Source organism: Camelus bactrianus, chromosome 3 (assembly GCF_048773025.1).
Source record: "Camelus bactrianus isolate YW-2024 breed Bactrian camel chromosome 3, ASM4877302v1, whole genome shotgun sequence".
NCBI lineage: Eukaryota > Metazoa > Chordata > Mammalia > Artiodactyla > Camelidae > Camelus > Camelus bactrianus.
The window spans coordinates 55,124,532-55,147,147 of NC_133541.1; the positions used below are offsets into that span (position 1 = coordinate 55,124,532).

Here is a 22,616-nt window from a genome sequence, read left to right on the forward strand (position 1 = left end):
ATCTGACTAGCTTAGCTTAGACACTAAATCTTAATGTTATCAAGCATACTAAGTACCAGCTCAGCATAGGACTCAAGAGAAAAGAACTGCTCAAATACAAACAGCATTGCCCCTGGGACACATACACTAGTTAAGACCATTGCTCCTAAATGCTGTAACTCACTTAGCTAGTTACAGCTTTGTCTTTATCTCTTCCAATAACAGCCTTAGAGAATAGATCCTTTATTTTTTGATTAGGAGCTCCCTACTTTGCTTATGGTACCTGATTTTTATTATTCTCAAAGTCTTAGATCAGAAGGGGGAATGAAAGGACAGTGCTGAGTTGAAGGGAGGAGGGGGCGTCTCCCTGAAATCTGGGATACAGTCAGACTCACAAGGAGGGCAAACGGAATAAGCCTCAGCCTCTTCCACACTCTGCCTGCGCCCTGCTTTCTCTCTGCCACGCCACAGCAGGAAGATGAAGTCAGAGACTCAGCTCTGCTAAACCTCTTACTTCCAAGTAAATATAATTCCACAACAACCCTCCCCCGCATCATAAGGAAATAATTTACTGCTTCATGCTTTTCAAAGCCTGCACGCAGCCAGGAGCCACTGCTGGGCATAGCAATTTGCATAGAGCACCTCATTGGTTAGGCTTCTGTATCTAAATGGCCTAATACCCCTCACTCAGCAACCTGCAACTTTCACAAACTACATCGCTTGGTGAGAAATAAGAAAGCACATTCTTAAAAACTGCTTCCTATTAAATCCTGTGACCCATAGATAGAGCAGAGCTTCCTGTAAAAAAATTCAAACAACTGCCTAGGAGTTTAAGAGAAGAGAGAGGACAAAAGATTTAAACTGATTTTATTACAGCAAAATACAGTGTGAAAAAAACCAAAGTGAGATTTCAATCATAAGTTTTATGTTTAAAATCTATAGCCCTTTGTTGAACTCTTTGTTGAACTGCTCTGCAAAGACAGCAGTTGCCTTCAGAAAGTGCCCAATATTCAGCCATTCTCTCTCTTGTCAGTTACCAAACGTCTCCCGTGTACTGGGCACGGGGGCGTAGCAAAGGCCAGGGTGGCAGCCTTGCTGCACACTGATTAGCTGTGTGAACCTGGAAGGGGGGCTGAGCTCTGGGAATCTGCCTCTTCCTCAATAACATGAGAGGGTGGACATGCCACTCCCTTAAGAATTCATTTAGCTCCCGAAGATGACCATGTGACTAACCAGATTCTCCCAGCCCATAAAGTATCTGAGAATGGTAACCCACCACCAGCAGCGACAGGCATCACTCCCATCAGAAACCTCACGGCCAGCAGCGAGACTTTCTCTAGCTTGCTGCCAACCTGAGACTTCCCAAAATGGGTCTAATTTCAAACTGTCTGACTATTAGCCTTAAAAACTATTTGGATGTGCTAGAAGTTTCAATAATTTGGCTTCCAACTGAAACTTCTCATACCCAGAGGTACAATTCCCCTTTGTCAGCATGTCCCAATTTTCAGTTTACGGTTTGGGTAGACACTGAGGATTCTCACAACCAGGAGCAGCTGCATCAACCCAACTGTGGTCCTCTATGCCCCAGAGCCAGAACCCACTTCCACCTTCTACGCTGCCTCTTCCACTGTACAAAATGACCGTATTCCTCTCTAAGATCCAGGCCAGTAAGTCATTTCAGCTTTGGGAGGCTGACAGGAAGACAACTTTAAACCACAGCTCCCTAATGAAGGAGAGCTGTTTTCGAAGATAGGAAGTTGCTGTCTGTGGCGTTGTTCGCTTACTACACAGGACAATAAATCTGAGCACAATTGGGTAGGAGAGCAGAAGACCCTTCTGGCCACTTCCGGCCACTCGCTGGGAGCTGGTCCAAAGAGAGGTGGGGCAGTGGGGGGCGGTGGGGCAGCTCCTCCTTCACACAGCTAACAGGCACGCGAATCGGTCAGCCTTTCTGAAGGAGGTCTGCCCCGTCTACGGCTTCTGAGTTATGCATTTGACAGTTGGTTCCGCTATACTTGCTCTGAAAATACAAATTTGTTCCAACAGGATTGATACTGAAGGAGTTCAAAGCATCTCACCCCCAAAATATCCCACTTTGGCCTATGGATTATTTTTTTGAGTTATGTGCACTTGAGAAACAACAGGTGCAAGAACACTCTGACCTTCAGTTTTCTTTCTGAAAGCAGGAGATAAAACTCCCAAAGGAGAGTGCCTTCCCTGAGGCAGGAGGAAAACAATTTTATCAAGGACAAGAAGCTGAGATTGAGAGATTTCTATACAAACAGACCTTGTGAAAATAATTCTTATCTTCCTTTCCCCTTCCCCACATAGTTTAGTGACTTTTCCACAACTACCTCTCTCTGTTCAATCTAATATAAAAGCAAGTAGTTTTCACCATTTCTTGGGTCTTCATTTCCTTATGAAGACTCCCAAGTCACATAAAACTCATATTTGTATGCTGTTAATCTGTCTTTGTCAGTTTAATTTTCAGACCCAGCCAGAAACCCTAAGAGGGTCAAGGAAAACTTTCTCCCCACCTACCAAGTTAGGGAACAATATGAGCATAACAGGACGTGCAATTTTGTTTGTGAGAAACATTAACTGAAGGCAGAACACTGTGCCCAAGAACTGAGCCGCAGCGGAACACATGAAATGCACACTCCCCTGATCCACGTGCAGTATGAGTCACTCCTAAAGCGCATCTGATGTTACAACTTCCTACCCAGTTTCAGATAACCCTCCGTCCACCACTTCACAACAACTCACAAGCTGCAACTATTCCAACACCTGCTTCTACAAGTAAATTTCAGGTCTTTTTAAAGGTCAAGTGCTAAATTTTTCATAATAATTATGCATCTCTTAACTATTTAACATCTGTAAAACTGTAATACTATTTTTACTGGGTTCCCCCTGCTTTTTCAATGTGTCCTGGTCAAACCTTTTGAATGCTGTGCCCCAACCTCATTTTTTACTGTGTCATCTTGCACAGTGTGATTTTTAAAAATACGTATTCACGTTGTGTTATAGGACTATTTCTAGGACTCTAGCCTAAAGTAAGAGGCATAGGCATAAAAACAATTATATAAGAGTTACTTACAATACTTTTGTGTGTGTGTGTGTGTGTGTTTTAAGAAATATGTTAAACATCTAATAAAAAGAAAATAGTGAAATAAATGTTGATACAATCAATTAAATGCAATATTGCCATTAAAATGTTCTCATTCTTATGTGAAAATTCTCATGTTATGTGAAAATAACTTAGGATATAAAACATAAAGCATGATCTATTTCATTTTAATATTAGAATGAAATAAAACAAAATACTAACAGGGTTTGTTCTATCTGGGATTACAAATGATATTTATTTTCTTCTTTATACTTTTCTGTATTTCCTAAATTTTCCATAATAACTATATTATTTTTATAAAGCAGTAAATACTGTTATAAAATTGGCTTTCATATAATGTTATTTATTTCATCATTTGCGATAAAGACTGAATCAGCGTCTAGTAGATGATCTACCCATAAGAGTTTCCATTACTAATAGTGCAATTCTGATTCTTATCCTTCTTCAAGGTGCTATATCTTAAAATCTTTACAACATTTTAAGGAATAAAAAGACAATCAAGAAGTTAGAAAACTGGAAAATATTCAATTAATGCCCCCCCCACACAAAAAAAAAGGTAAGAAAGAACAAAGAATAGATGGGGAAATGGAAATGACCAACAATATATAGCCTGAAATTCAAACATGAATAATCACATTAAATGTAAATGATTTAAACTACCAATTAAAAGACAGAGATTGTTAGGTTAAATGAAAAAGCAGGTCTCAATGATATGCTGTTTATGAGACACATCTGTAAATATAAGACACAAATGGGTTGAAAGTTAAAAGGGTAGTATATCCAAAGACTTGAAGACAGAGTGTTACCAGAGATAAAGAGGATCATTTTATAAAAGGATCAATTCATTAAGGAGACATAACAATCCCAAATGTGTACACACCTAATAGAGTTTAAAAATATATTAAACAAAAATTGACAGAACTAAAGGGGGGAAAGACAAAAACACAATCATTTTTGGAAAATTTAACACCCTTCTCCCAGTAAATGAATTAGACCCCTCCTCTCCCTGCAAAAATCAGTAAAGATAGGGAAGATTTGCACACTAGCAACCAACCTGAACACCATACCCAATAAATGTGGAATATATGTTCTTCTCAAGAGAACACGGAACAGTCATCAAGATATATCACATTCTGGGCCATAAAACAGTAAGTTAAAAAGGAATGAATATATACAGAATGTGTTTTCTGATCATCACAAGATGGTATTTCTGAATAAATACCAAAAATACTCCTGGAAATCCTCAAATATTTGGAAAATGTTTAGAACACACTTCTAAGTAACCCATAGGTCACAGAAGAAATGACAAGAGAAATAAGAAAATATTTTGAAGTTAATGATAACGAAAACAGTATATCAAAATGTGCAACATAAAATATGACTTTAAATATTTACTTTAGAGAAACAAAAAGATTTAAAATTATAGTCTAAGTTTTTGCCTTAAGAAAAAAAATCAATGAAAAGGTAGATTAAATTCAGAGGAAAATAAAGAGCAGAAATCAATGTAACAGAAAACAAATAACTGACAAAAAATTGTACCTTTCCCAAGAGTAATCAAATTGATAAATTCTTAGCTAGAGTCATGGAAAAAAGAACACAAATTACCAATATGAGGAATGACTGAGGAGACACGTATTAAGCACACTATAATTCAGAATGTAAGTTACCTTGATACAAACCACTAACAGATTTCTACGAAAGACCTGTACTTGGAAAATCCATTACATTAACCCCAATAGGGTTGAAAAATCAGGCTGTGGATGACATTATTAGGACTACCGTTTAGTAGAAGGATCAACCTGCTGGTAGTATGGAAAAATGAGCAAGTGGTGAAGAGACTAGGGAAGGGAAATCAGTTTGTAAGGCACTTCCATCTTCCTATCTCTAAGTCAACCCCTCAACACTCTGGCTTTACTTCTGAGGCTGCTGTTTGATCAAGCCACGATGGGCAGGAAGTACAGCGCTCACTAGTAGAGTTTATTATACTAGTTCCTCATAGCTTGTGCCCCACGTGGACAATGATCTCATTCAGCTTTCATTCCCATCTTTTTCTATGGGCCTTCCAGCACTGAAGAATCTGGAAAATGAAACCACATTTCTCAGAGTCCTTTACTGTTGGGGAGCTGACAATTTAGCAACACTCACAATATTTGGAAGATGAAAACAAGGTAGGGGCCAGCCTCCGGCTGCAGTGTCTGCCAAGCAAGGTCCTAGGACAGGACTGGCAATTGCAGTGGCCAGACTTGGAATCTCAGTGTTAAGCCACCAGCTGTGTGGCTGTCAAGAGGCAGTCATGGTGGTGGCAGCAGCCTGAGCTTCCAGATTTTTAGATTACTGCTTCAGTGGTGTGTTCTTAAATCCAAGAGTTCAAAAGGTGGCCCCCTGATTCTTGCTCTTCTAGTTCTTTCATTTCTTAAACAACTAATTCCCTACATTAAACCCCGTTCAGGGTGGGAAGGGATAGACCGGGATTTCAAAATTGTAAAATAGATAAACAAGATTATACTGTATAGCACAGGGAAATATACACAAGATCTTATGGTAGCTCACAGAGAAAAAAATGTGACAATGAATATATATATGTTCATGTATAACTGAAAAATTGTGCTCTACAATGGAATTTGACACAACATTGTAAAATGATTATAAATCAATTTAAAAATGTATAAAAAACAACAACAAAAAACGCCGTTCAGCTTAAAAATACCTAGTGTGGTCTCAGTTTCCTGCACTGAACCCTGACACACCTGCATCACCAATTTACAGATAACAGAGTCTTAATATTGTCTGTCATCATCCCTCTCAACAATCATAAGGAGGCAAGACACAGACTTCCCCCATTTGATGAACAAAGAAACCAAGGCTCAGAAAACTTAAAAACTGGGAACTTAAAAACTAGTGAACTTCCCAACAGTGGAGAGGCTCAAACATATCAGATGTACAATTAAGAGGGGCATTTTAAAAAGACACGTAAGGTTCAAATGGGGGAGTACAAGGGACGCCTTTTAAAGTCTCTTCCAAAAGTTTCTCTGATTCCACAATTTGTCTCATAAATCACCACATAAACAGCAAAATCTGGATCTCTCCAGAACTAGACCTGCCTCTCCAGAATCTTCCAAAGAATAAAATCACAGATTAGATTCAACAAACTGAAACAGAAAAAAGAGGGGAGGTGGGGTTGAAGGAGAAGGAAGAGAAACATCAAGGGTATGGGGGTTACCTCTGCAATAAATTTTGGTAGGTCACAGCAACTTAGAGTGAAAGAACTTTAGCATCCTGCAGTTTGGAGACAGGAAGTGTCCAAACTTCACCACCCATCACAGGCCAGCTTCAAATCTGCTCAGGTATAACCTGCTCCTCCTTCACCTTGGTAACCTGTTCAGATACCTCCCTAAAATTAACTCCAAACCACATTGCACTGAAATCCCCAGATCCCCCACTAGTTACTGGACCTCCCCTTCCATTGCCACGGTTCTTCAAACCTAATAACCAACCCTTCCTGGTTTCACTTTGTCAGCTCCCCTCTACTCCCCAACTCACAGTGCTGGAGCTTCTGCTCCCTGGAAACCAAGGCTGTCAAACCCCTCACCCTAGAATTCTTAGTTTCCCTCTCACTAACTTTAGTAAGAAGAACTTGACCAAGCCAGCAGTTTCCCCCAGCTCCTAGGCCCTCCCACCCCTAGGCTCTTTCTCCTCCAGGCAGGAGGTACCCTCACTTAATCCTCAGTTAATTTTCTTTCTTTCCTGTTTGCTACAGGAAATGTCTGCCTTTTAAATGTAGATGTCTCCACTGTTGGTCTTTCCCTTCTGAGGCTACATCTGGGCTTTTTCCCAGATCAGAAGATTCCTTTGAGAAGCTGAGAAATGGTAAGGACCCTCTTCTAGGAAAAGCATTCAGAATACACACGGACAAGTGTATGACTGCAGGGCTGCCTGGAACCCCTAGAGCCCATTCCCGGGGACCCAGCTCTCCACATGCTCCCCTGGGTAGGCCCATCCCCCACCAACCCCCCCCGCCCCCCCCCCCCGCTTCCTTCCCTTTCTCAGGCATGAAAGGTCTGAAGCTGAGGTACACCAACCTCCATCAGCCCCCCGCAGAAATCTTATACTCAACGACATCCAACATCAATCCTCCAGTTGTTCCCAAGCTTTAATGTCAAGCCTAGTTGCTGCCTTTGGTCTATATTACACTAGGTACTCAGTGAAGATCTATCAATTGACATATTGCTTTAAGGGTTGTTAGCTTTTTTTTTTAAAATAGCAAATGAAATAAGTCAACAACACCCTAGGGTCCTTAGGAATAATGCTACCAAAGCCGAAAAAAATTCATGATGACATAGAGTCTTATTACAGAGAACAGTTTCATTACTATGGTTACAAAATACTGTCGTTTGAGATCACCACCGGAGGAGTTCAATAAGCAGGGAGTCACGAACAAAAGACTGAACTCTTCCCCAGTTTTGGTGAACTGCACATGCTAAGGATCAGAGCATTAGGTGACTCAGCCCTCCGTTAAATTACTGAGAACAGAAACTGGAAAATAAATCCCAAAAGGACCTCGTGGGCTTTGTTTCAAAGTACAGTTGGCCAGTTTATAAAAAAACTATACTTAAACAAACATTAATCTGGTTTTCCATCTCTCCCAGTTATCTTTGCATAAATAAGATTTAAGGGGTTGTGTTATGTGTTTTTCCTACTTTTGTTTTGACTAGACAGTTTTCATGAGGGGGAAAATGCTGTCTAATCACTATATACTTTAACCTTACTTCAGACCCACAAATTGTTTCAGAATTTATTCTGTGATAAAAACTCACCCTAAATAAGTTTTTCCATAACAGCTGTTTTCCTTACACATCAGCTCAACTTTAATCTCCCAAGGCAAACTACAGAAGAAAAGCCAAAAGTAAAATCCTGTTTCCTTTAAAATTCAAACAGATGTTTGATGTAATCAAACCAACCCACTATTTGAATTTCCTACCCACACGCTACACTGACCCCCAGATTATGTTCTAAAATCTTTTAAAATATCATTAATACACAAGTGAGAAAAGAAGACATCCCCAGTGGAAAGGTTTTAAAATGCATTTTAACAAGGGTTGCAAAAGCTGATGTACTTTGGAAAACCTGATCATTAGGGACAATCAAGGTGGTTTAGGTGAGTAACTTGATCGATACTGCCCCCAGCATCCAATCTCAATCCTAAATTCAACTAACAAGAGCAATACAGAATGACAATTCGCTAGCAATGCTGCTTAACTTAGGACACTGAGAGAACAATTACGATGAAAGACACGGAAAGAAGCTTAGTCAAAGGATAAAATGCAGTTGTGTCCAATGGCTAGTTCTGCAGACATACCGTGTTATATGAGGACTTCCTTTTTAACGTCAAATTATCATAGATGAACTGGCCACATTCTGCTGTGAAATACAAACAGCCGATGCCATCATTACTGCTCTATCCTTTCTAGGGCTTCTAAATGGCACTCGACATTAAAACACCTGGGAAACTGAAAAGTAAGCTTCCAAGTCTCACAGCTGACTCACTCCCAGATATTCAATATCTCTGGGAAATCTAGAGGCAATGTTCATACAGAAAACAGGGGTGGGAAGCAAGCACTGGGGAAGGAGGTGTTACCTTTTATCTCATCAGCAGAGAGATGAGTCAGAGGTTGCCTTCTACTCCCTACAGACAGGCCCTCCCGCACGCAGCCCTCCCAGCAGAGCAAATCCCATTCAGACTTGCCACAGCCCAAAGCTATTTGTCAGCTCGCCCAGGTCAGCTATAAAGCTGCCCAAGAAAACAAATCTGCCTAAGCAAACTTCAAGTTGATTCTCTACCTACAGTGGCAACCTTCACTCTCTTTACTGTTCAAGATCACTGACAGACATCTTTCCAACAACCTGAACTTGGCTAACTACACAGAGATACTCCAAACCACTCTCTCTCTTGCAGCTCCCCAGGGAGCCTCATGAGCCAACAATTCAACATCAGCCGAATCACCACCTTTGTCAGTAGGCAGAGCAATGATGTAGCCATTTGACTGCATCTTGCCAGCATTTTGTAAAATGAATAGAAAAATAAAACCGCCAATACTAGTGACAAGCACAGGACTCAAACTTAATGCAACTGAAACACAGACGAGCACCTTCATACAGCAGGAAAATGGTGACTCAGATACCATCCATTCGTGTAAGTGACTGTAAAAAAAAAAAAAAGGCCCAAGTTAAAGATGCTGAAAATGGTTGAACTATATTGTCAATGGCATCTAAAGGGAGTGAAGTTAGGATTTCCTTCATTATTTTCAGTCTTTTGGGAATTGAAACACACACACACACACACACACACTATTAACACATAAGCCTATTAACTGACTTTCACATATTTACTTTTACTTAACACCTCTGGAAAAACTGCCATGTTTAAAGGGAGAGGACTACCTACATCTGAGTGTAAGCCCAGAAAACACAGCTGCAAATGAGTGGCTGATGCCCTTGAAAAACCCGCTTGGCCACCCCATAATTCAGCAAAAAGAGTAGAATCAAACATAGCACTTACAACATAATCCCAACTCTGCAAAGTAAAATCACATATATTAAGTGTGAGTGACTGTTATAAAATATCAATATATGGTTCTCTCTGGGTGATGACATGTATTTCACAAATACCCCCAAACTGTCCAAAAAAGCATCAGTCATGGAAAGAATGAACCTTTGTGCCTGGATCCCTTCCAAGGGTGGAAGCAACAAGTGATGTAATAAGGACTTAACATTCCTAATCACTATAAACAAAGAGCTGCTGGGGGTGGGGAGGGAGAGTTTTGTAACCAAAAAACACTCAACAGGGGGTTCAGCTAGGTCATACTATGTACTCTGTCTAGGAGGAGAGAGAAGACGCATTCATGCAGCAACCAGGAGACGATTCTAGTACATCATATGACCAAGTACTAGGTGGTGCAGACAGGTCTGGGTGCAAGATCTACGTGAACTCTCAAAGTAAAGGGAAGGTCATTACTGAGGAAAATACTTCTTGAGCTTGGACTTGAAAGCAGAAAATTGAGTTGTATAAAGAAAAAGGAAGGACATCTCAGGGAAATCAGTACCTTTATGTGGTGTGTAATTTACTTTCTAAAGAAGTCTTTGTGGACAGTGTGTGTCTGTCTGTGTGTCTGTTTTAAGCTACCATCTAGAGATGATCAGATGCCCTGATGACGAAGTCCCATTCCAACCAACACTACTTAACAGAGGCTACACTCTAAAAGCATCCTGCTTAGGCTTTGGTTACCTCTGACACTGATGACCCCAGGTTTTGTTAATCAGCATAATGACGAGAAATGGTGAAAACTCCAAGAACTCTCAGCACGTAGCAATTCTGCCCAAACGCCCATGTGAGGAGATCTGACCAAACTTTATCATGGCTTCTAAGCAGCCTAAGGCTGCATGCCTGGATGACCCCACTGCCTTCTGCCTTTTGAGTTTTCTGGAAAAGCTCCAGGCTGTAAAAAGAAATGTGTTTGTTGGAGCCAAGACCTAAGATGGGCCCAGACCATCCTTTCTTAAGAGCATTTACTAAGGCTTACAACTGTGACTCCTTCTGCCCCTGAGAAGAGGGACAGATATACAGGTTTCCTACAACTCTGGAGTGCCTTTCTCAAGGATGGAAATGCCATTTCTTTGCAATGTAATCATCAGGACAGAGTCTAACTCTCTAGCTAGCAGACCCAGCTGGCTTCATCACATACACCCGAGCCGAACACCCCTCTGTACCATTACACCTCATTTCCCTCACTCTACTTGGGCTCCCTCCCTCCTCTACCCTTTAAAACTCCCAGTGACCTGTGCACATCAGAACGAAGCTTGGCTCTTTTCTATTGTTAGTGAGTGGTTATGGAATAAAATCTGTTTTCATTGCTTTAACTAATGTCTGGCTTTATTATCTTCGACAACGGATTGTCCCTGGTGGCATTCTGTGGCTTTGTCATTGAACAAATGTTAGAAATGGGCTTCCACTGGGGAAAAACTCAGGGATCAAGTAATACAATCTGGCTGGAAACACCCTGGGCTGGGCATTCCTGCCATTTCATGAACTGGCTACAAGGACAGAGTGGGTCGTCTGCCTGAGAGAGGTGAAGTGGGCTTGATCCATCCCCTAGGTCCTGCTGTTCCTGCAGTCTTGGTCAAGTTCTGCCTTCTAGAAGGTTGTCACAGCTGCCTCACGTGAACATTCCAGCTGTGTGTCGGAGCACCGAGGGCAAATTTGTGAAGCCATAAATCAGGCTGCAGGACTCTTCCGTGCCTGACTGCCCGCCTGCAGATGAGTGGCCACACAAGTGGCTGAATCTGGCCTGAGACATGCTGTCTTTATAACCTGGACCAGGCTGTGGGGAAGAAGCTAAGCCTCACCCACCCATAAGTCCTGGCAACCACCAACATCTACCAAGACAGCCTCACAGCTGTGTATCCCAAAACTGCCTTAGGGCCATTGCAACAACAATGAGCAACAGTCCTGCATCCTGTATTTATACTGTAACAAGAATAATAAGGAATCGCAGTCTCTCAGAGCTCCAACTCGAGTCAGGAGGACAAAAGTTGAAGGCCCGGCTCCACCACCATGTAACATTAATCAAGTTAATTTACTTCTCTGCACATCAGTGGCCTCACCTGTGAAAGGAGGCCAATTAGGACATTACCTACCCCATAGGGTTGTTGTGAAGAATGCATGATACAATGTATGTTAAAAACAGCACACTTGTGGGCATGAAATAAACTTCAACTATTGTCATTATTATCATTAATGCTTACACTTGCCCGGAATAAACCCTGACAAGCCTTATTCTCAAGCTGCCTTGAAAGGGGTGTCTAGATTTTCTAATCACACATCTCATTTCACCTATACAGGGTGTCCTGTCATTTTCTGTAGCTTTCCCCACACTTCCAGACCCAACTAGCCTTTAAGTTGCAGGAGAGCAAGGAGGCTCTGTGTTTATCACCCCGTGCCCAGGGGCCTGGGAACAGTGCTGGGTTCCCAGGTGTTCAGTGACCACTCTCCTGTAATCTCTGCTTCCATTGGCATCCATTAGCCAACAGCCCAAGCAAAGTCTAAGTGTATATCACAGTCACTGCAAAGATAAAATGACCTGGAAACTATCCAAGTGCAGGTAGGTAATAGCCTCTAAGATTTTGGGGGTTCCTTATTCTGTGCCAAACCCTGTACTAGAGACTTTTTGTCTGTTATCACATGTAATCCTCATAATAACTCCAGGAAGGATTATCAACATTATCAACACCCATTCAACAGATGAGGAAAAACTGAGGTTGACAGAGGCTAAGTAACATGTGCACAGTCACACCAGCCCTCAGTGTCCCGATTTCCCAATTTGAACCCAGACCTGAGCCCAGGCTCTTTTCTCGGTTACACATTGCTTCTAATGTTCTCAGTTAAAGTCTCCAAAATTTCTATCTCCAACATTAAACTTCTCCCGGCTTAAATATCCAACCAGTTATTTGCCATCTCCATTTAATTTATAATAGGCATCTCATATGTAACAAAGCCAAAAGAAAACTATGGGTTTCCCTTGCCAAATGTCCTCCTCCCGTCAAGCCCCCCACCTCACCTCAGTAAATGGCACCACCATGTATCCAGTTGCTCAGGCCATAAACAGAATCTCCCTCATTCTCACACCCCACTACTAACCCATGCACAAGTCCAGCTCTACCTCTAAAATATGCCCAGAAGCCAACAACATCCCACTGTAAGCACTACCACGGCCTAAATTAAGGTACCACACTCCTTCCTGGCTGACGGCAACAGCAGACTGCCAGGATTCCAGCACCATCAGAAAGGACTTTGGTTCACTGCTGAAGCCTGCAACACTGCTCTAGCCCAGGAGGAGGCAGTCAGAAATATTCACTGATCGGGGTGGGGGATGGTGTTTGGCTCAAGTGGTAGAGAGCATGCTTAACATACACAAGGTCTTGGGTTCAATCCTCAGTGCCTCCCTCTAAAAATAAGTAAGTAAATTTAATTACTTCCCCTCCAAAAAAATTAATAAAATTTTTTAATTGAAAAAAAGTTCACTGAATGGACAGCTCTGACTGTTCTCCCTGCCTCCACTCTAGTCCCTGATACAGTCAAGTCAGAGCACCCAAAGTGATCTGCTGCCTGTAAGTCAAACCACAGTTTTCACCAGCTTAAAATCCTCCAACAGCCTCTCAATGAAACAGGAATAAAAACCCTAACTCCCACGGTGACTGACAGTCCCTGGTCAAATTTCCCACTTCTCTTACCTCATCTATGACACTCTAGCCACCCTGGACTCACTTCTATTCCTCAAACACCCTGGAAAGCTCCTTATCCTACCCCTGACAGGGGCACCTCTCCTCCTAGATCAGTCTCAGTTCCACAAGCATCTTCCCAGACTTCCCCAACAACCCTATCCAAAGCAGCTGTGCCACCAGGACCTGTTACAGTACCAGTACTCACTGTTTCACTGTTTACATGCTATGAAATGCTGCCCTCCTCCACCAGCCCAACAACTAAACTGACCACTGAGGGCAGAGGAGATGCTTGTCCAGTTCACTGCCACATCTCCAGCTCTTGGCACATAGTAAGTAGGTGCTGTGATATTGCAATATAATCAGAAATATATACTTGGTCTTTGTCCCAGGTATAGGAGGCCCAGGAGTCTGGTGATTGGCAGCTGAAGACTGGGGAGTGGGGGGCCGGGGCAGTTTTGTGGGATTATACACTCAACCTGTGGGATACTAACTCCAAGTAGTGTGAGAATTAAATCAAATTGCTGTATATCCAATTAGTATCTGGAGAGTTGGGAAATTGATTGGTGGGAGGGGAAAAAAAAACCCAAAAAACAAAAAAATCAAACCCCCATACATTTATGTCAGAAGTGCTGTAAGTAAAAATTCACAGGTGCTGAAAAAAATTTTTTCTTAAGGTTTCCTAGACTCAGATAGCTTCTGACAGTGCTGTGTTTTTTAAAATGTAAATTTCTTAACAGCCCCATCCACTTGAAAGCATATGGTCATCACCCCCTCCCTGGGTTGAGACCCACCACAGTGAAGCCTCAAGCAGTCCAGAAGAAAGCAGAAGTTAACTTTCCTGTGATGAACAGCCAGGATTTGGTTCTTTCCAAAGTCCTGAGAAGGGGATTTTAGAAACAAGTCATTAAATCCTGCCAAGATATCAACCATACCAATAATTCTTTTACAAGACCCACTTGAGTACTGGCAATATTTTCAGAGCTCTAAATTAGCTGCTAGGAGCCACAAAAACCCTCCAGGGGCTTTCAAGGGACTGGAGGACAGGTGCCCCGAACTATCCGTAATGTTATCACTATACAATGAAGCGTCACATCAAATTGGAACTCTCTCAAAACAACAATAAAGGATTTGCAAAGCTTTCTTGAGATTCCTAACATTCTGAAAATAGCCTTTTCAGGTCCACCCTGGTCTCCAAAGCCTTGAGAAAGTGTTAAGCGCCCTCTCTATCGCCCTGCTTAACTCTGGGCAAGTCATTCTACCTCAAAGTTAAAAACCTCAATTTCCTCATCTCTGAAAAGGCCAGCTTGAATGTATGCCAAGTACAGTATTAGACCTCAAAAACCAAGTAATAACTTCACATGGCCACTCAAAAGAGGACAGATTATCTTCTAGTATAATTGGCGGGTTACAGAAACCCACAGCTTAACCCCTGCATCACTTACAGACTGGCCTCGATTGTAGCAAAGCTGAAATGTATTAGGAAGCAAGAACAGCCCGGTACCTGAACGCCCTCCGGAGTTAGACTCATTTGCGAAAACGCACCACTGAAACTCAGTACAGAAATGCTGATCATTAATATGGCTAGGAAAGAGGGAGCGCGACGTCCGCAAGGTTTTACCTACTTTTTTTCTAACTGTCCAGGAAGGAGTGAAATCAGCATTAAAGGGTTAAAACCTACTAATTCTGCCCTGATGCACTACTAACCAGTAGACGCCGCCTATCGCAAGCGGACGTGTGCTTTCAAATATCAAGAGTTTAACAGGCGAGAGTTACAAAACAGGTTCAGGCAAGTTTAGGTGAAAGGAGGGACAGGAAGGCTCACGCTCTACCCAGGCAGCCAAGTATCTGTCCAGCCAGGGTTGGGTCGGGAAACTCAGGAAGCGGAGCTGAGATTTCCCCGCGCCCAGACCTGAGCACTGTGATTTGGAAAACAGGCTTCTAGACGTTTTCGAAGGAACAGAGCCAATGCTCTAGAGCCTTGCGAGATGTCAAGCGCAACCTGCCTGGGCCATACGACCCGAGTTTCGTTCAGGAAGAGGAGACATTGCCCAAACCCACGTCTTTTCCTGGGTACATCGGGATGGCAAAGCCGGGGGGCTACGGAGCTCAGCAACGCACACTCATACTCCGGAGGAGCCGACACGCTCCAGAAAGCAGTCGAGATCCTCTGCTCAAGCCCTGCATGCCTCTCCCTAAGTGACGTTCCTAAGACCTAACGCCTCTAGGGCTTCCCCGTGTCCCTCCGCCTGCCCGCGGCACAGGGTTTCCCCGACGGCTGAGCGCTGCGCTGGGGCCTGAGTCACTCACCCGGGCGGCCCGTAGTCACTCGCCCCAGTTTCGGCGGCGGCGCTGTGGAGCGCACCCCGGGCAGCCTGCGGTGCCTAGGCTCCTGGCCGGCTCTCCTATCTGTCTCCCCCTCGCTCACCTGGCCCGCACAGCACTGCGCCGACATCACGACAGCCGACCACCACGGGCGCGTTCGCCTGCTCCCAGCTTCCCTCCGGCCCTCCTGGCTCCCTCCGGCCTCGAGCGTCCCTCTCCGAACTCACTCACGCCTCCACACTGCGTAGCCCCAGCTGAGCGCGAGGCACCGCGGCCTGGGTGAAAACAACCGCGGCCAAACCCCGCCCCGCCGCGGCCCCGCCCCGCCCGCCCCCTCGAGCCGCGCCCGCCCCTTCCCGGGCGCCGCGCCGGGGAGCAGGCTCCTCCTGGGCTCTCACTTCCGCTGGCGTCAGGCGGCTGGCGGTGGTGATAACTTCCCGGTGCTGCGCTGGACTGCGAAGTCCGCCCGTCGATGGGCCGGCCCGGCCCGGCCCGGCTTGGCCCGGCAGTGCCGGATTCCTTAGCCGGAGGTCCCAGGCCGAGGAGGGCGCGGCGCCCCTCATCCCCGGCTCTGGCGAAAGAGCTGGTTACCGACTCCAGAGAAGCTTGGAGTCATTAGTGAGCTGTTCCGAGTGCCCTGCACTGAACCGGCGCAGTGGGGACCTCCGGGTGCTAGTCTGTGCTCTGCGCTCTGCCTCTCGCCAAACTGTGGTATCCACGGGATCCCTGTTTTCCGAAATCCCTTAATCTCCCTCATTTGCCAAAATAAACTTAACTTTTGGAAAAATTCCCTCTGCCCACACTTCTTCGAATTCCTGGGCACTTGGGATATTCTGCCAGACATGTTCTGCCTGACGTTACCCCAGCATTTTGGGAGGTCCCGGGGAAGCCCTTTCTGTACTTTCCTGGATATTGGTCTATGTTCCAACCTCTCCTCTCCAACCCTGAAGACGGATTCCGGCCCAAGGACTCAGTTTGCATTTCTGTTTCCCCTCATCCGACTCCGCTACAAAAGGGTCCCCAATATTTGTTCCATGCGGAAGGCAGAGGGCGCCCATAGTTTTTCTCCCTACCCAAATCTGCTCTCATCACGGCCACTTCCCCAGTAAGCGGAATTTACGCAAGCGCAGACGTTGCTCCAGATCCTTTTACTCCTTAAAGTAAACATTCCTGTACATATTTTAGAAATGAGGCATATGAAGCCAAGACACGTTAAATAACTTGCCCAAAGCTTAACAGCAAAGCTGAAGAAGCAATACTGGGGTTGACTTGACCTTGAGCTTTTGGCAAAGCAGTGTCTTTGGGAGCAGTTTAGGAGGTGGACACTAAGAGGAAAGTCACGTGGGAACCAGTCCTTGGGTTATGAGCTGCACAGAATCTCCTATAATCGAGACAGGCTGGCCCCTGGGATCCCTTACCACAGTGCTTGCACGTGGACAAATGGCTCCTTGAGCAACAGGATACAAAGAAATCCTAAGTGACTAAAAGTAACTGGAAGCATGCACAAACAGTTGGGGCAATTTTGAGCAACAGGATACAAAAAGGCCACAAACAAACTACAAGTGTTTGAAATGCCCTGAGCAAAAGCAGGGTACTGCACATGATCCCTGTACACCAAGGGGGTGGAGAGACCACCTAAGAAATTCCTGCCAAACCCACAGATCCACCCTCATTGTTACCCCATTTAAGGACCCAGACAACTTCCCTCCAAAGCAAGCAAGGATACCTATTTCTCGCCTTTGCTCCCTGGTGCTGCAGCTAAGCCCCAATTAAGCCTTGTCTGAATTCTCACCTTGCCTGTTATCAATTTCTATTGATTAAAGAGTCCAAGGGCCAGGTCGGTAACAAAAAAAAAATCTCCTAGAATCTCAGGTGCAAGCATTTAGAGGAAGAGAAATAATGGAGCAGGCCCTACTCAAGCCATGGAAAGTAATGATAGTTGGTGCTAACTAAAATTTTTAAAATAGTAATAAAATAATAATAATAAAAAAACCCCAGCATAAACAGTGCCAGACCACTACAGCCACCTGCTCGGTGGCGGCCTGTGACTCATCAGAAGCCGAGGATCTCACAAAGACTGTCTAGTGAGGTTCATTCAAGTGGTCACTCTGGCCTCACTTCTCGCCGTGGGAGACTACTTGGGTGCCAAGAGTTTTCAACCCGCTGGGAAGAGCCAGGCAGCTTCTGGGGAAAGGGAAGATGTGACTCCTACACAAGTTTGAGCCAGGTGGGACCATGAGGTCTCCTCATCTTTTAGGGAAATTGAGGCTTAGGAAGATGAGAACCCTCACCAGGTGCCACTGGATTACAGGCTGGTAGTAGGATCCACGTCTCCTGAAACCTGTGCTCTTTTTGCCAAATCACTGTCAGTGTGGGAGGACTCAGTGACTATATTAACATTAGCCTTGAAAAGAGAGAACATGACTTAATAACCGGAAGATTTGTAGACTTTGCCCACAGTACCCAAAAAGCCTGAGCTTCTAGAGCCATAAAGTTGTAAATTTTAACTCCACCAAGAACTGGCTGGGTGACCTCTGGGCCTCAGTTTTATCATCTGCAAAACTAGGACCAATGGTGCGTTAAACTCACTCCTACAGACCATGCAGTACAGGGACTGGCCTTCATAAGCACTGACTAAATAGTTGCCCTGAGGAGTATTAATAAACGGATTAAAAAGATGTTAAGAAATAATCTATACAGGCTGATTCCTTCTCCCTGCTGGAATAACTCAAAGGAATGTGGGGATTGTCAACTGAAAGAAAAACGCACAACGTAAAAGTTGTGAACTAAGTTTTATTAGGGGACATTACTGTGAAGCATATCCCAGGAGACAGCCTCTCAGGGAGCTCTGAGGAACTTCTGCAAAGAGATTAGGGAAGAGCCAGGATATATATGAAATTTTTACTGGAAAAAAAAAACAAACATGTAGTCAAACATAAAAAGATTACTGCTAATCACAAAGAACAGACATCTCAAGTTAATTGTTTTAAGACTTTTCTGTGAATGGGAAGATGGAAGAATCATGAAATTATTCCTTAGATATGCATCTTAACTATCCAGGGACAAAAAGAAGAATGCTTCCTGTTTTCTTCCAGCCTGATGTCCTTTCAGGGCGCACTGTCACTGGGCTGCATCAGTGGCTGATGGCTTGTTCCCTGTAGAACTAAAATAGTTGGCAACACTCTTTTCTTTACACCAGGTCTGAAGGTTTACTCCTTTCCTGGCTCTGAGGTTACTGTTTAAGGTCTGGTAAGTAGCATCCCTTGCATCTGTGGTCATTAACAAGAATAGAGTTCATGTCAGCAGACATAACATAAAACAGTGGCACCTTAATTTTATTTTAAGTACTCTGCAGGCCTTTTCAAGAAAGATAGTTGTACAAGGTATTCCTAACATGTAGGTAATTTTACAGACCATTTCTTTTGATGTGGATTTTTTAGGAACAAGCAGTAACAGACCTGCTTCAAAAAGACTGTAGCTCTTGGCAGACTGTGTGAAATATTTCCCCCACAAAAATGTTCTAAAATTAACTAAATTCACTCCTTGTATACAATTTAATCATACATGTTTATATATACGACATATTATAAATAGTCAGCTTATAATTTGCTTTTTTCCCCTCTTGAATTCGAAGAGTTTTCTGGTTTTCCCTTTTTAGGAAGGAGAAGCCAATGCTGAGTTTAAAAACACCACTCCCTGAACTGAAAACTATAGTGATATATGTATGTTAGTAAAGAAAAAAGCATAGTAGGTGGGGTATAGCTCAGTGGTAGAGCACAAGCTTAGAATGCATGAGGTTTTGGGTTCAATCTCCTGTACCTACATTAAAAATAAATAAATAAATAGAAAAAAATTAAGTACGTATAAAGAACAAAAGCATAACCACACACTTGCTTTTTTTAGTCTTTGAATTTGGAAAACTTCATTGCAAATTTAATTTCCAGCTCAAGAATGGCTTAAAAACAAAAATTTATTATTCTAATTCCACAAAACTTTCCCAACTTTGGAAAAAAAACTGAGTGATGTGTTCTGTAGGTTTTTAAATATAAAAGAATAAATTTCTCTAGTTGTCACTTACAAAGTCTCTAGGAACCTCAATCTAGTAGTGAAAGTTCAATTAATTTCAATGACAAGTAAACAACAAAGTATTCATTTAGAAACAAAAACCTAAAAATTTGGGGCCCAGGCCAAAAAAAAAAAAAAAAAAAACCAACAAAAAAACAACTGGAGCACTGTAGTGCCCCCCCATCTTATAATAATTGCATTCTCCTTTATTTCTGTGAAATTAATATACGTACAATGTTTTTTAAATGTCACAAGTATTTCAAAACATAAAATGAAAAGTAGCATCTCCTTCTCCACATCCTACCTTTCAGTCCCCTCCCCAGAGACAACCACTTTCAACTATTTTTGCAGTTTTTCCTTATTACCTCCATATTTTAAAATAATATTCTTATGCCGTAATTTCCTGATCTGTTGACTATATTGTGTATTATCTTTTATGTTCCATGTGATCTGAAAGCTTAACCCACTGAGCACTTCCATCTCCTATCTTGCCAATCTAATGATATCACAGTTTTCATAAAATTAATCAACAATTATGTAATTGTGCCTAGTAAAAATTATTCATTGCATAGCCACATAGTGTATAATAATAGCATTTCTTTCTTGTCACTTGAATTTTTCAATTGAATCCCCCTTTCCTGGAGAGGCAGGATATTCTAGTAGTTAGGAGTAGAAACTTTGGAGCCAGACCCTGGGATCAATTTGCTACTTACTAGGTCTGTGATTCTGAAGAAGTGATTTCATCTCTCTGCACTTCAGTTTCTTCCTCTTTAAATGAGGAAGATTCAGGGGGAGGGTATAGTTCAAGTGGTAGAATGCATGCTTACTTAGCATGGCACAAGACCCTGGGTTCAATCCCCAGCACCTCTTCTAAAAAAATAAATAAACCTAATTACCTCCTCCCCTCAAATTAAACAAAACAAAATAAAATAAAATTTAAAAATCCAATAATAAATAAAATACTTAAAAAATAAATCAGAAAAATTCATAAATGTATACACATTAAAGCACTTAAGCAGTACCTAGCATGAACCAAGTATCTGGTGTTACGTTTGACTCGCTTGATTTTTTCTCCATTTGTCCATCTGATCTGCCAGAATTGATTTTTCCCAGATAATCCACCAAGTCGGACAATGTATCAATTCCATTTTTCCCAAGAGCGTTTTCTTTCTCTCAGAGCTCTCCAGATTACTGCAATCTGCAGCCCTCAAGGCTGCCATTGCATCACTGCCACCCTGGCCCACCCCCTTCCTCCTGTCTTCTGTTGAATGTCTGGCTTTCTGGAGTCCTCTTTCTTGATTTACTCCCTTGTTCTGGTGAGCACCTCAGCAGCTTTGGGACTCCAATCCATTGCTTTTAACCCTGTATTGACCTTCCGTGAGCTGCCCAACTTAAAAGTTATTCATCTTCCTTTTAAACACCAGTGGTTCCATTGTACCTTCATCCTACCTTAATTCCATTACCTCCTGTCTCCTCGATTTCTCTCATCCAAGCATTTTCAGTCTTTCCTTTCTATTGAATCATTCTCAAGCTGCAAACATGGTCAGATTTCTTCCAAATTAAACAACAAACAAAAATCTCATTTTGACTCAACGACCACCCTTTACTCTTTTCTCTGTCTTAAAGCTTCTAGAAAACAAAGTTTGGTGCTCCACTCTCCTGAACCCACTCTGCAGCTTCTAAGGTCATTGTTCCCCACAGCCCCCTGCTCCCCCCCCCACCTCCCGCCCAGCCTCCTGCTTGCTTGGGACAAGAGAAATAACTTCTCCTTAAGATAATTTTCTTCATATCTCTTTATCCAAAGGTAGAAAGAAAATTGAATATAATTCTGCCAATCCCACTTAGAGGAATTTTTTTTTTTTTAAAGAAATGTGCTTTTATTTTTCCAAATTCAAGTAGTGACAACAAATAAGCTAACACTATGTTGCCTGGTCAGGATTTTTAGGGGAGATGCTTTGGGGCAACCAGAGAAATCTTTTGTAGTTATCCTGTTATCTTGCATGTAGAGAAAACTAATGATTCTTCAGCACTCAAATGGGTGCTTTTGAAAACTTTCACCTCAGTATTCAAAAGATTCTCCCCTTAATCCATTTCACATTATTAATTTGCTTGGCAAGCCCTTTGGGTATAAATAATACAAAGGAAAATACTCCTATATAACACCCCAGGGAACCCAAATTCCAAGTTAATCAAGTGGGCTGAGGGTTGTTCAACAGGTTTTTCAGAATTGCTCAACACTTCTGGGAACAAATTAATTTTTTTTAAGTCCTCTAGGGTTAAGGGCATAGTCTTCATATCAATGGAAATTATATATAATATATAAATATAAAATATTTATATTTTCTTATTTTATATATATATTCTTATTATATAATATGTACATATTCTTCACCATCATCTCTGAGATGTATCATGTACACTCAGATTTTGAGTTAATCTTTCTGTTAAGAAAACTCAGTGGGAATGTTTAGATAGGCTTGGCCGCTCTAATTTAATTAAAATACGTAGTAGCCTTTAAGTAGATCTTTGAAAGTTTCCAATTACTTCTCACAGAAATAAATATTTGGGCAAATCAGGCAAATAATCAGTACAATCATTATTCAACTTCATTATGAACTTTAAGAAAATATTCCTGAAAACAACTCATTTATGTTCTTCTGGATACTAAGGAAAATTAGTCTTACTTCTTTGGTTTTAAAACTCAATTCAAAAAAACTCCCTGAAACACATTGAGAAAAGGCTTGAGGTTGGGCTGGGAGGGTAGGAGGCAGGGGGACAAAAAAGAGAGCAGGGGTCCTCTTCAGTTTTCCTGGTTGGTCAGTTCTAATTAATTTCCTAAGAGGACGAA

General features: G+C 42.5%; 1 protein-coding gene across 2 annotated transcripts in view; it reads right to left on the reverse strand.

Moving 5' to 3' along the window:
• The window catches only part of SERINC5 (serine incorporator 5), an 87,710-nt gene extending 71,705 nt beyond the window's left edge, over nucleotides 1-16,005 (reverse strand). The window contains exon 1 of one of the 2 annotated variants that reach the window (XM_010949248.3): nucleotides 15,807-16,005. In XM_010949248.3, coding sequence (XP_010947550.1) covers nucleotides 15,807-15,833 — 27 coding nt within the window. In that variant the 5' untranslated portion in view covers nucleotides 15,834-16,005. The other variant, XM_045512321.2, reaches the window with a different exon arrangement.
• Between the last annotated feature and the right edge of the window lie 6,611 nt (nucleotides 16,006-22,616).